Raw genomic sequence first — 14,002 nt, 5'->3', positions numbered from 1 at the left:
TGTCCCATTGAAAATGAATGGGTAAAAGTTGATATTTACCGTTAAATTGTGTGAATACTGGAAGTAACGTGGAATCAGACGATATATATCCCGGGAGTTGTGATTTTTTGAAGCAAGTGCGTAAATCGTAAGTATTATGTGGGAGTTGTTACACGGCAAAAAATGTGGACAATAAAAATCGCATACATATGTGGGAATGCTTCAGCATTATTATTATTATTATTTTATTTTATTTTTTACAAATGTAATAAAACAAGGGCAGATCCTTACAGTCTCAGAAAAAGGCAACACAATTGTTTATAGTAATAAAAATAGCACTTTGTAAAGACATGCAGTAATAATATCATTTAATAGAATGTAAAGAATTAAACAGTTTTTGCGCACACCAGACAAAAGATAATACAGACAAAATGACATGCATGGAGATGAAGGAGACATCGCAACTCCTCAATATTAATTCGTTTTTCTTCGGAGAGGATAAAGAATAATTGCCTCAGAGCGGAGTATTATATATTATCTGTCCACATGTGTTGTGCCACTGTCTGTGTTCTAACCGTCTCTAAAACGGTTATAACACTCTAAAACTGACCCGACTAAGGCATTAGCATTGTTTTTATGCATTTCTGGGCTTTCCTAAGGAAGAGCTTTGTGGTTACACATGTAGTTGTTTTTGTTTAGTATATTGCTCTGTAAAGCTGTCAAAATTAAACGATTAATCGACAAGTAATTGATTATCAAATTAATCGACAACTATAATCGCTTGGAGCCATTTTTTTTTAGTTAATGGTCCAAATCCTCTGATTTCAGCATATAAACAGTAATTGTTGACTAATATTGGTATTCTTTCTACTGTGTTTAATCAAAATACAACATTTTCAAACATCTGTTTGTACTTGGAAAACAATGACTGAACCGGTAACATAGTACAACATCAATTCCTCCTCCCCGCCCTTTAAAAAAAAATCAAATAAATCACTATACGAATACGAAGTACGAAATAAACACCAGTCACTGGTTAATAAACAGTAATCAGCGGGAAAAGGCTTGTAATACACTTAAATGCAAAATTAAAATGAATCAGATTAGTCGATTAATGCATTCTAACAGCACTATTGCTCTTTGAATGTACACCTGTTGAATTATATAATCCAAATAAATATTAAGTGGTTGTTTAAGTAGAATTATTGAATTAAAGCACAATTCAAGCGGAAAAAAGTGCCTGAAGTTCAGCAAAAATCATAGTGACATCACACATCACAAGACCCCCAAGCAGATCACATCAAATTTAAGATTACTGCGAATCTTAATATGTATTCCCACCACTACGTTTTGGCACATTAGTGTGCTGTGAGAAATCATTTGGTGCGCCACGGGAAATAATCCAATTTCCTTTAATAGGTTGAAAACATTATTTATTCACTACAAAATAATGTATATTTGCTCACCTGTCTATGACGGTGACAGGCAGCAATTAAAGAAATAATAGCTTCGTGCTTAAGCAAGCTCAATTCCACACTAAGTAAATGTGGTTTTTTTTCTTCTTTTCTGTTGTTGTGATGCCACAAAAGATGGGAACCAATGACGGCAAGGAGGAGAAATATGAGCAAAACCGCAAAAGTGCAATTGGACACAGAATTTGTGTAAGCTCGAGATATGTTTTGAAAGAAATTCACAGCAAAATACTCCCATTAAAGTGAACGTGAATACATCAAGGTTTGCTAATAGTGCCTGAGCAGTTAGTCCACTGTGTGCAGCAGGCAAAGCACTGGGTGTCTTGATTAATTGAAATACTTAACTTGTCATTAAGAATGATTTATTTCATTAATTTGTAAGGTTGAAACGAATTTGGTAATGTGGCTGAGAATCAATTATTTGAGACGGTAGCACAACAAAGATAACAGATGGGTTGAGGTTGAATACATATAGCAGCGCTAACTACTTGATTAGTCAGGTTGAGTAGCAGTAGCAGTATAAAGGTGATAGCGCAGCACACAACACACAAGTCTGAATGTTTTCTCTTTTTAAGCCTGATGCTGTGTATTTGTGCGCAAAAAGGGCCCTTGTCAGCGAGCATCGATTTTCTCCGTGCAACTATATAGCGTCTAAAGATTCCTGCAGGCACAGCATGTAATATGAGACAAGTTTTCTTTTACCCACAACAATCAATTTTGCTTTGCCGAGCTCTCCGGTCAGGATGGGGCCGGCCTAAGTACCCGTCTCCTCCGGCACGCACCCTCCCATAACCTCAACCCTCAACAAAAGCTTTCAGTGTAATCAAAAACATATCGGACTAGAGCCCAGCCAATCTAATAACGTCGAGATAAGTCGCTGTGACTACCGAACAGTGTCATCCACGGCCAGGCTGTATGCATGCAGCGGCAGTCGCAGCAGAAAGGCCAATAAATCAGAGAAATCACTCTGATCTTCAATTCCCTAGCAGGATGATCCACATTGCCATTCCCTCTGCGCTATCGGTTTTACAGATTGAACTTGGAGCAGCGGCTTGACTTGAAAAGAAGGCAGCGTTTTCTGCCTTATAAAAAGGCATAACAGCAACACAACGGATCACATAAATGAAGACATGCTGCTAAATTGACAATAATCCTAAAATGTATTGGTCTCATCTTGTTAAACAGAACGCGTGGGGCGTAATGGCTCACTTAGAGATATATCTTTCCCATTTTAGAAGACGGTTCCACCAATCATTTACTGTCATGAAAACAAATGAATGGACTGCTTTGATGGAGATAATAAACCTCAGATGAAGTCTAAGATAACTGCACTGGTGCCATTGGCCCATGCAATATGCATATCGCAAAGACATTCAATACGTTTCCTATGGAATGGTGTGGTGTGCTTTTACCTGAATTTGACAAGTCAGTCGCCAAAGCTGAACATTTTCTCGATTCTGTAGAGTAAATTCGACTTTAAACTGAGTCTATTTGGTCACACTCTAAATAGAGTAGAGCTGCCTGAGGTTTCTTCCTACAATTGAAAATGAAGCACTGAGAGGGTACGTGCAAGATTAGACCTTGCCATGGAGCACCTTGCGGCAACTTGTCTTGATTTGGTGCTTTAAAAAATTTACAATTATTGAATTATTGATTATTTTTTTCTATTTTGTAGTACTAGAGGGGTAGGCACAACAATGAAAAGCCTTTCCCTTTCGGTTGTATATTTATGTATTGAATTTGTTTTTTGTATGTTGAATTTTTTGAACTTGCCAATGAACGGAGTACATTTAACACTTGGAAGAGAGTAAAAATATTCAGAGTGAATTTTACTCAAAGTATTTTTAGTGTGTACGAGATAATTTGCCCATCACATGAAAACAATCTATTAAAAAAATTTCACTCAGAAACTAAGTAAATTCTCCAAGGAGAGATTTTTTACAAAATTTGACTAGTTTATAAAAAAATAAAATAAATATACACAAGGGTTGAGGAATGAACTCACGGCATTCAACTTGGGAGCCTGCCATTCTACCACCCGCGTTATGCCACTCCTACTGCTACTGCTTGCTTATATCCAAGAGGAGACCAAGAACATCTTGGAGTGACTAAGATTCCAGCTGACACGAGCCATACACTAAGACACAGCAGGAGCTGCGTGGCTCAGGGATTAGACCTTAAATTGTGGGTTTGTTCCTCAACCCTTGAGTGACTTTTCTTCTTTTTTACTCTTTTTAGAGTGGGACCAAATAGACTCAGTTTAGAGTAAAATTTACTCTACATAATTTACTGTGATAATAATACATTGAGCTTGCTTATGTTGTCATATATATATAGCATTAGATGTACTAGTGTATCTAATGTGGCTTCCAGTGAATAGTTTTGAAAATAAACAAATCAAGTGAGTTTTGGTCATTCCTTACCTGCAGCCACTGTGACTGGTCACTACGTCCTGCCGTCCAAGCATTGACTTTGCCCTGCTTGTCCAAACGGGCTTTTCCAGGCTCCCAGGTGAACATGTCCATGTTGAGCGTCCTGAAGATGGAGGAGGCTGTGACCTGGTAGTCCTGCACGTGACCCGACTTCATCCCCAATGGCTCGGAGCAACCTGGAGACAACAATCACAGATTTAGTTTGTTTTCTGATTGCCCGGTTGTATTTTCCACATTGCAAATACAGAATAAAGGAGCTGAGTTTGCGATCACCTCACTCACACTCACCTGTTACCTCACATCCAAGCAGTTCCATGCGTAAGGTACAGTGCCTTCTGCACACTTGGGGATAAATTCGCACAAACTGGGCTTCAATTGGTGGGGTGAAGGAGTTGGCTGATGGAGCGTTGTTATCGACATTTCCTCTGAAAATCTGTAGCAGGGGTTGAAAAAAACATAGCATATGGAGGTGACGAGGGTACTGGAACAGATCCGTTTTACCATTATGTAGCAGCCTATCTGACGCCATGTCTGGTGTCTACTCAACACTAACACGCAAATTGCTCTCTTTCAAGGTCAATGAGCTCCAAGTACAGCGAAAATAGACAATTTCTCGCACTATTTGAGCCGGTAATTCATAAGAATAGTGGTGTATTTTAAGTTACTGCTCCAATTATATAACTATTCCTTCTGAGTTGTTCCATCCAAATGGTCCGAGATAGTCTGACAACACAACATTATTGAAGGACACCCAACGTACACAATCACTGTAAAATGTTTTTTAGTTGATGAGAAAATGTGCTTGAAAACATCGCTGTACTTTGTTTTAAGTGTCCAGCTATGACATGGGTGTCCAAGCTTGGTTCTGGAGGGCCGGTGTCCTGCAGGTTTTGGAAGTTTCCCTGCTCCAACGCATCCGTTTCAATCAACAGGATTGTTATCAGGCTTATGCAGAAATTTCTGATGAGCTTCAGCTGTGTTGGAGAAGAGAAATATGCAAAACCTGCAGGACTATCGGCCCTCGAGGACCGAGTTTGGACACCACTGAGCTATGATGTCACACGGGGGTGCTATCTTTCAGACAGGGTTGGGGAATCCAGGTCCAGAGAGAACAAACCCTGAAACAGTTTGACTTTAGCCACAGGTGCGTTTACTCAACAGATGTTTCTACACTAAAAAATTGATTGGTTAAAAAAACAACAATGTGTTGAAAACCTACCATTCTAGAGTGGTTGTTTTAACCAAAGGATCTGTCGGACAAATAACTACCAGCTAGATTGGTCAAATGTAACCTTTTTTTTTGGGGGGGGGGGGGGGGTACATTTGACCATTCTGTTTTTAGGGTGTATGAGCTTGTTAATTTAAGTAGAAGCACGTGTGGTTAAAGCCAATCTGTGGCAGGGTTTTTTACTTTCTGGACCTGGACTCCCCAACCCTGCTTTCAGAATCTTGGAATTGTTGTTAGTTTTTTTTTCATCTTTGCGTGGTGTGTCCTGTTTTGTTAGTGGTCCTTGAATGCCCCTCATGTGAGGAAAGTGTGACCTTGATAGTATTTTTCATGTGTCCTAGCTATGCAGCTATTAACTAATTTTCTCCCAAAAACTTATAAACACGTTTTATTTATAAACATATTTATATGGGGGGTTATGATTTTTTTAAATGCTAGAGCTTACAAAAGGCTTTGATGCAGCCTCTGTGGCCAGCAGGTAGTATGAAAGTAGAAGAGATCAACCAGGACCATGTTGCAACAAGCCCTTTTCCCCAGTGTTTTAAACAGTTTTTTGAATAATGATGAAACATTCTAATGCTAATTGCTGCAAAACGGAAACTGATACAACTATACTTTTTTCCTGATGAAAGAAGAGACTCTAATCTTTCTTTTGGTCGGTCCATGTTTTTATAGCAATAGAACACAATATTCTGTGGGCCTTGCAAAATCTGTCAAAATCTAGTAAAACAGCCGAGAGCGAAGGGGGTTGCTTCAGTGAAAATAGCTGGGAAAGAATGAGTTCATAGTCAAATAGTCAACCTTGACATTCAATTGGCATGTATTCTAAATAAAGACATTTATGTAACATGGATTAATAATTGTGTACATGCGAAATGCATGGTGTCGGTGCTTTGCTGATTATTCTTTTCTCTGCGTTATTATGAGCGATAATAATTCCAGTCTGTGTCCAGACATTTTGCCCAGTAGTCTTCATTTTACAAGTTTTGGAGGTCAGGGTTATCCGGAGCGTGGCCCAATGTAGGACAGAGGTATTGTGCTGTCAGGAATGACAGAGTGCTTTGTGACCCATTTGGTTCATCTTCACCCATAAATAGTATAAAAATTCTATATAAAAATCATAAAAGTGAAGAGGCTAAGGGGTAGCAAGATAAGCGCAGTGTGTGCTAGCTAATTAAACAGCAATCTCAGCTTGTCCTCTGCTCTGCCCTTGACTGAGTGCATAGCTTCTTACTGCTGTGTGCAGTTTAAACAGTGGCGAGACAGTACATAGTTGTCTACAGCTGTGTTTTGTGTGGGTGCGTGCTCCTCACCATGTCGTTATCTTTGCCCTTCACTTTGTATGTTCTCCATGTCTTCCCATCTTCACTGTAAGCCACTTTGTATGACTTGACATACTCTGGGCTGCCAATTCGCTTTGCACCCTGGGTAATTAGGCCCGTGACCCTCATTCGCCTCTGCAGGTTAATCTGTGGGAAGGAGAAGAAGAAGAAGAGAGAGAAAAACAAATCATGCAAATGCCAGAAATGACAGGTTTCACAGGGACTGTGCATGTGTGCTCAGTTCACATTCTATGACTTAAATCATAGAAATCAATTCAGCTTCTTGAATCTGGCTTGTCAGGGCCATCCATCTTTTTCACAAAGTCTGTGATCAGATAGAACATCTAATCAATCCTCCCATTCCAAAGTCAATCTGCCATCTCTGTGTAGACTGCCAATATGGTGCCATGTAATTTGCCAAAGACGACGAGTTAAAGAGAAGAAAGTGATAAATGCCTCAATACATTGTGTTAGGAGCACACGAAGCAAGATCATTATCAGTGCAGAACAGATGTATCGCGCACATGTTTTTTTCTTTGGCAGCCATTTTAAATAGCTTTTCAAAGTTAAAAAGACAAAATGATCTTTTTGTTCCATGTATTGATTTTTTGCATTCATAGACAAAGAAAAAACAAGCACAAAAAAAACATACACATCAATATTAGTCAATGCCCTAGCAGCTCTATTGCAGATATTTACATATCATTTCCATGTTGAGGTTACTTGAATTAAATGGCAAGATCAATGTGTTATGATTTGTATTGCACTTTTATTGCACACACACAACTAAAAATTGATTATAAATATGGAGACAATTCATTATTTATAATCACTATTCCACCTTCAAACATATTACTTATATTGACATAGAGATTCAACATGAAATGACAATAACCAACCATTGCTCCATGCACCACAGACCACTGCAAGTTCATATAACCCTTATTTTAGACATACAGCTTTTAAGGTATTACAGGTATTGATAATAAATCAGACCTGCACGCCAAATTCATCATCTGACAGAATAGTGAGTCACTTATAATATCAATCAGCGTCAAACTTATTATATTTGTTAATTAAACTTAAAATGGGACAATTTCTAAAATCCTATTCACAAAGCATGAGATCATATTCAGAACAGTTGGTAATACCAGTGAATTAAACTATTTCCAAGTGTAATTTGGTGCGAAAGGTCCAATGTAGATTGCTCATTCAGTCAATGCAAGAAGTAGAGATAAGACTAACCATTGTATTCCTTTATCACCAACCTTGTCTACACTGTGAACGTGGTATGATAGTGAGCTACAATGGTTCTATTGTACATGGATTTCTTGCAGCTTTAACACAAGGCTCAATAATGCATCTTTTTTTTCCTACAAACTTAAAGCAACTTATAAAAGTTAATTATACATAAGGACACTAAGAGCCACGGAGCTGTAGTGACCCACTCTTTCCCATTCAGGGCATTTCTCCCATCACTTCCCGTCCACAGAGACATATACTTCTTTCACTAATTAGAAGCTCTGTTACTAAAAGGCCACTGCAAAGGTAATTGGGGTGATCCTTCACATTTTTAATGAGCACTCAGAAACACACCTTTGACACTTCAGTACTAATAGTGATGCATATATTTGTTTGAGTGAGGCGTCTTTGGAGGCATCCTGCTGAGACAGTCAACAGACTTGACCCAGTTCGAAGGAAACATTTGTCATTTTCAGGGACAATTAACCTAAGTTTGTCAGTTGTTGTTTTTTTTAGTGGCGGGAAGCTATTTATCTTTATAATATCTGCTTGATTGATAAAAAAAAACATATATAAATAATTGAAGTAAAAAAACAAACAAACATCTTTTATAGTTTGCATGTTGGAAATAGGAGTAGAAGAAGTAAAACCCGACCACTTAGTCTCTAAATAGTTCTTATTTGATCATATTATATTAGTACAATAACAGAACATTTGCCTGTACAATATAGTTCTGTATGACTATATCCAAGTAAGAGGCCCATATATTGACCTGCGATTATGGCACATGTACAGTATTCAACACATTTTCTGTATAGATTCATGTGACGTACAAAACAACGGTTGCATCAGGAAGGGAATCGGGGTTAAAACTTTGCCAAACATTTTTGAGCATTCGTCATAAAAATTCCGCATCAAATCGGTCACAGCCCGGGTTAACAATGACCTCCATTGGCGACGTTAACATACAGGGGAGAAATTCAGCGATTGTGCGTCGAACCGGAGAGGAGAGAGAAGAGGTGGATTCTTAGAAAGAAAAAGAAAAGCAGATTCTAGACCTTAAAGTAGGGACTTTGAATGCTGGGACATTGACAAGAAAATCTAGGGAGTTGGTTGGCATGATGATTAGGAAACCAGTAGATATATTGTGTGTCAGGAGCCCTAACGGAAAGGCAGTAAGGCTAGAGGCTTATGGGCAGGGTTTAAATTATTTTACCATGGTGTAGGTGGGAATATAAATTGAGTCGGGGGTTATTTTAGTATAGGGAAGAGTTAAGAATGTTCTGGAAGAGAAAATAGTGTCAAATTTAGGGTGTTGTGTGTAATCTAATTAGTGGTTATGCCCCTCTGGTAGGATTTAAAGTGAAAGATCAATTCTGGAAGGCGCTAGATAAAGTAGTTCTGAGTATCCCAGGTGGAGTGAGAATTTGGGATTGGTGCAGATTGAAATTGATTTGTTGGTGAAGTTATGTCAATTTGGTATCCAGGAGGAGAACTTGAAAGAGCAGATAGATGGTGGTGCAACAAGCGCGGAGGTAGAAACACGCAGCTGGATTCAATCTTGCGCAGTCGTGCAAAGGAGGTTACTGACTGTGAGGTAGTGGTAGGGGAAAGTGTAGCTAGACAGCATATGACGGTGGTGTTTAAACTACTGTAACTCGGTTGAGGGCGAGGAAGATTAAGAAGAGAGAAGCAGAACAGAGAGCCCTGTGAAGGAAGCTGAGAATGGAAGTGTGTTGTGCAGCTTTTCAAGAAGAGGTGAATTAGGCGCACAGTGGGCAAGGGAAGCTTCGGGAAGTCCATTACAGCCAAGGTGATCCAAGAGACAGGCAGGAGAGTACGGGGAAAAGGAAAACTTGGAATCAGAAAGTGCAGGCACACATACAAGGAAAGAGGATGTGCAGCGGGATAGGCTGATCAAAGCGGAGATGAATGTTTGTTAACTGGTGCCAGAAGGAGGAGGCTACAAGAGATAGCGAGGGTGGATGACTTATATACTTAGAGTCAACAGTCCAGAGCAACGATGAGCGAGGTAAGGAGGTGAAAAAAACTGCTTCAAGCAAGGAAAATGGCCGGTGTGTTGAGATAGATGTTTCTGCTATGGATTACAGACAGTGTCACTGAAGAAACGACAGGAAGCACAGCTGGAAGTGGCGGATATGAAGATGTTGAGGTTTTATTTAGGCGTGGCCAGGATGGATATGATTAGAAATGAGCTCATCAGAGGGTTTTGTTGAAATAAAAAGTACAGACTTAGATGGTTTGGACTGATTCAGGAGAGATAGTCAGTATATTGGTAGAAGGGTGATGAAGATGGAGCTGTCGAGAAAGAAAGGGAGAGGAAGACCTAAGAGAAGTTTGATGGATGTAGTGAGGGAAGACATGAGGGCAGCTGGTGTTAGAGAGAATGACACGACGTGGCGACCCCTAACGCAACAAGCCGAAAGGAAAATTGAGAAGAAGAGACTCTTGTGATGTACAACGATCATTAAAATATACTCATTAGGTATTGTGCTAGATTTTCATTATGTTGAATTCCACATAATCATTTAACATTAATTGAATCACATATTTGGTGTTACTTGCTCGCTCATTTACAGGTTTATTGGCATTTTTATCAACGACCATTGTACACTAGAGACTGTTTCGGACTAATTGACATTTTGAAAACTAAAACCCGAAAAATTAATTTCATATATTTTTTATATATTAATATATATATATTAATTACTTGATTAATCTCATTTAATATAATCAGAAATTGTATTTAAAATGGCATTGAGAGCATCAAGGTTCTAGGTTTTAATTTCAACTTCAGGCATTTATTTTTGCGGAATTTTCAATGTCAAACCTATGCTTGAGTTCTTCTGTCCCACTGTCATATACATGTTTTATGCATGTCAAAATCAGCAGGCAGATGGTCCAACCCCTGCGACTCTGCACAGAATACGCAGTAAGGAAAATGGATGGATGGAATAGGAATGGTAATATTTCAAAAATAGTGAGATACAAGTTTAATTTGTTCTGTGACCACACTCGTCAGTCCAATCACTTGGCTCTCAAACCATCGTTTATCCATCTAAATGAATAAAAATGTAGTTAATCCGTTCAATTCTCCTGGCAAAAAACAAAACATTTAGCTTTTTTTTCTTCTGGGCTTCCATAGTTGGCGCTGCTGGGCTTCCGTAGCAACTATCATTCAGTGCAGAGGCTTGGCTTTGGATACAAGCTAGATCACCATGGCGAACATAAAAAAAACCCTATACTACAGAGGAGACTTTACAGCTCCAGCTGAGATGAAGCTGACAAAGAGTCTGATGATTCACGATGAGTGGTCACTGGATCGTTCGGGTGTTTCAGGCAGCAAGTCCGAACAAGACCAGCCGACCCTCACTAAACAAAACCGTGTCACCTGGTCCACTGGAAGTGGCAACACAGTTCAATGTATAGTAAAAGCTTGTCGTAATAAATAGGCTGCTAGATGTGATGGAGTCATGACGTTTTTGGCAGTACCAGCCTGATAATCGAAATTAATCCACCCGTCTTCCTCAGAAAAGCAAGAGAGGGGCTTTATTAGCTAAAACAGAGAGTAATAACCATATTAGGCGATTACGTGATTGCAAGTCCTCAAAATGACGCTCTGGGAGATAAGAGTTGTTTTAAAATTCTGGTAGGACTAGTGTTAAAGGATTATATATGCGTTTCTCACTATGTGTTAGCATTAAGCTGCTAGCAAACTAAAATCTAAGAGCATAGATTCGATCTTAACAAACAAAAACGGAATATTATTCCTTCTTGTAAGCACCAAATATCAAAGAATCCCGGGCATGAAAGGGCTGAATTATGAGATGATTTTGTTGTTGTTGCAAATCTCATTATGGAATCGGTCCATTCTTTGTCGTAATGTGGAAAGTCCACAAGACTGAAAGCATAGAATCGAGAGTCGTAAACAATACTCCCTTTTACTGTACACACACACAGCGTGTGTTGATGTGTGTCTATTATTACATTAACTGTTTAACATCTTTTCAATTATGTATGGACTTTCACAGGTGCTTTGGGCTTTTTAATTCCCCCAACAGTGCCAGTTGAAACCATATTTTGCTGATATTGGTCAGACCTGCAGTATATTTCCCTGGAGTGTTCAAATGCATTTTTATGTGCGAGCTAGTTGTAGAAAAGACTGTTGAGAGAGAGAGAAAAAATTGACACTCACACTGCATGGATGTGTGAAGAGAAACAAGTGCATGAACCAACACAAACAAACAGTGCATGCAAGCTTGTAGGCAACGCTGTGATGTATTATTCAAAGTCTGTTTCTTTTGTGATTCATTTGTTGAGGTTCAGAGGAAAAAGCTCCACTGACTAGCTCCCAGAGATGCACACTGCACCAGAACAAGACTTCCCAATAGCCGGAAGAATCTGATCTCTTTGCAGACGAGGTTGTCTGTCATCTGTCAGTATTACCTGTGTCACATTATACACAACCAAATACAGTCTGCTAAATCGTTTTATAATAAAAAAAAAAAGCAGCCCCAGAATAATCCCAAACCACTGATACAACTGCACACGTCTGCTCATGTCCCAATTATCCGAACCCACATGTAGAAACACACAATGCCGGCAGCATCCTGCTCAACATCCCACATGACATCATTAAAGCCAAACAAACCGCCTGAATGTTTAATGTCCTGTTCTCCTCAACCTCTGCATGTGCCAAGCACCTCGTCTCTCGTTAATGTTGCTTTTGCCGCATGCTTTTCTTCTGCAAATCCCTTTTTCTTGTGTCTCATTTGTCTCTAGGTACCATTTGTGTTTCTCCATTGCTCAGTCTAGATGATCGGGCCATGTTAAATTGTTTGTTGTGCTAAAGGGTTTTGGTATATGGGAGTTGAGAGAAACTTGGAAGGTTGCAGGCGCAGTATATTGGACTAAAGATTCTGTAATGGCTGCTGCATCCAAAAAGGCAACAAACTAACCAGATGCACTGTAAACAAAATGATTTGTTATTATAAACACTGACATAACACTAATAGCGTGTCACTCTAAGCTTGCAATCACTTAAGATCATTAAAGCTTATCTAAAACAAACTAAAACCCAAAGATGGAGCCTCGATCCTCAAAGAATGCTGATTGGCTATCTTTTGATTGGACTACAACAAGATTGATATCAAGTTTGGCAAATCAATGAAAGAATGAGAGATAAAATAGTGCAAAGGAAGTTGAAATATGGCTTTTCTTTTCTTACATACAGTATATGTACTATAGTTATCTTGTCAATAGATGCAAGAAAAGAAAGTGACAAGGCTTTAATCAAAAATGGAAAAAATAAAAATGAATGGTAATCTGGCTCTATTGGGCAAAAGATACCTTGCACAAACGGTTTGATTGCGCCACAGAATAGTCACTGAGAGACGATAGCTACCAAAGCATCTCTGACTCTCTTCAGATAACCAGCACAGATTTATGACTTACAAGTCAGAACTAAATGTTGTAAATCTGTGCAGTGGCATAAAATGCAAGCCAATAGCCCAACCTTCTGCTTTTACTGAATTTGCATTTAGTTCTTTTTCTATCCAATTTCCCTCCACAGATGAATAAAATATTGCTCGTCCTTCCATCCATCCGACATCCTTTGACAAAATCGGAACAGAAATAATACAAGACCGTTGTACAAAAGATACATTTCAAATACAAACTACAAGTTTTCCCCTTCAAAGTAATCCTCTTGGAGTCTCACGCACATTCCCAGCCTCCGTTACGCCTTCATGCACTCCTGAAAGAATTCTTCTGGAATCATCCGCAGCTTTGGTGTCACTAGCCATCATGATGTCATCCACATCTTCAAAGCGTGTCCCTCTTTATAACCCCATTAAGCTTGAGAAGGAGGGGGGGAAAAAATCACCCTGAGCTAAGTTGGGTGAGTAGGGAGGAAGCTTCAGCACTGTGATATTCTTCTCAGCCAGGAACTGTCAGATGCTCGGGCATCGTGATTGTTATGATGATGAAGTAGCCACAAGTGTCCTGCCACAACTCTTGCCCTTTTCTTCTTGCTCACTGAATGACGCAAACGCCACAGGGTCTTTTTGTAAACGTGCTGCTTGTTCGCCAGACGAAGGGTATAACTTACAGTTTGGGTCTGAAATATATCTTTTGTAACCTTTTCTGACACACCTTGTATATTGGGATCTAAAATGACCACTGACCATTTTTTATATATATATATATCCGCAGTTCTATTAAATCTTTGTCAGCTCAGCTTTTTCAGCTGTTTGAGGGCACCATGGTGAGTTTTTATGTACCAATGCTGAAATATACCACCCACCT

General features: G+C 39.2%; 1 protein-coding gene across 2 annotated transcripts in view; it reads right to left on the bottom strand.

Annotated features, from left to right (window-relative positions):
- The window catches only part of edil3a (EGF like and discoidin domains 3a), an 89,565-nt gene that overhangs the window by 24,950 nt on the left and 50,613 nt on the right, over nucleotides 1–14,002 (bottom strand). For both annotated transcript variants that reach the window (XM_086076424.1, XM_086076426.1), the window contains 3 exons: nucleotides 6,425–6,580; nucleotides 4,172–4,316; nucleotides 3,875–4,059 (listed from right to left, as the gene is read on the bottom strand). In XM_086076424.1, the coding sequence (XP_085932550.1) occupies nucleotides 3,875–4,059; nucleotides 4,172–4,316; nucleotides 6,425–6,580 (486 nt within the window). The remainder of the gene's footprint in view (nucleotides 1–3,874; nucleotides 4,060–4,171; nucleotides 4,317–6,424; nucleotides 6,581–14,002) is intronic.

The sequence above is a fragment of the Leptonotus elevatus genome, chromosome 5, assembly GCF_054856555.1.
Source record: "Leptonotus elevatus isolate MCC_2025b chromosome 5, RoL_Lele_1.0, whole genome shotgun sequence".
Lineage (NCBI taxonomy): Eukaryota > Metazoa > Chordata > Actinopteri > Syngnathiformes > Syngnathidae > Leptonotus > Leptonotus elevatus.
The sequence above is the reverse complement of the archived record's forward strand: the minus strand, read 5'-3'. Positions and strand labels throughout refer to the sequence as shown.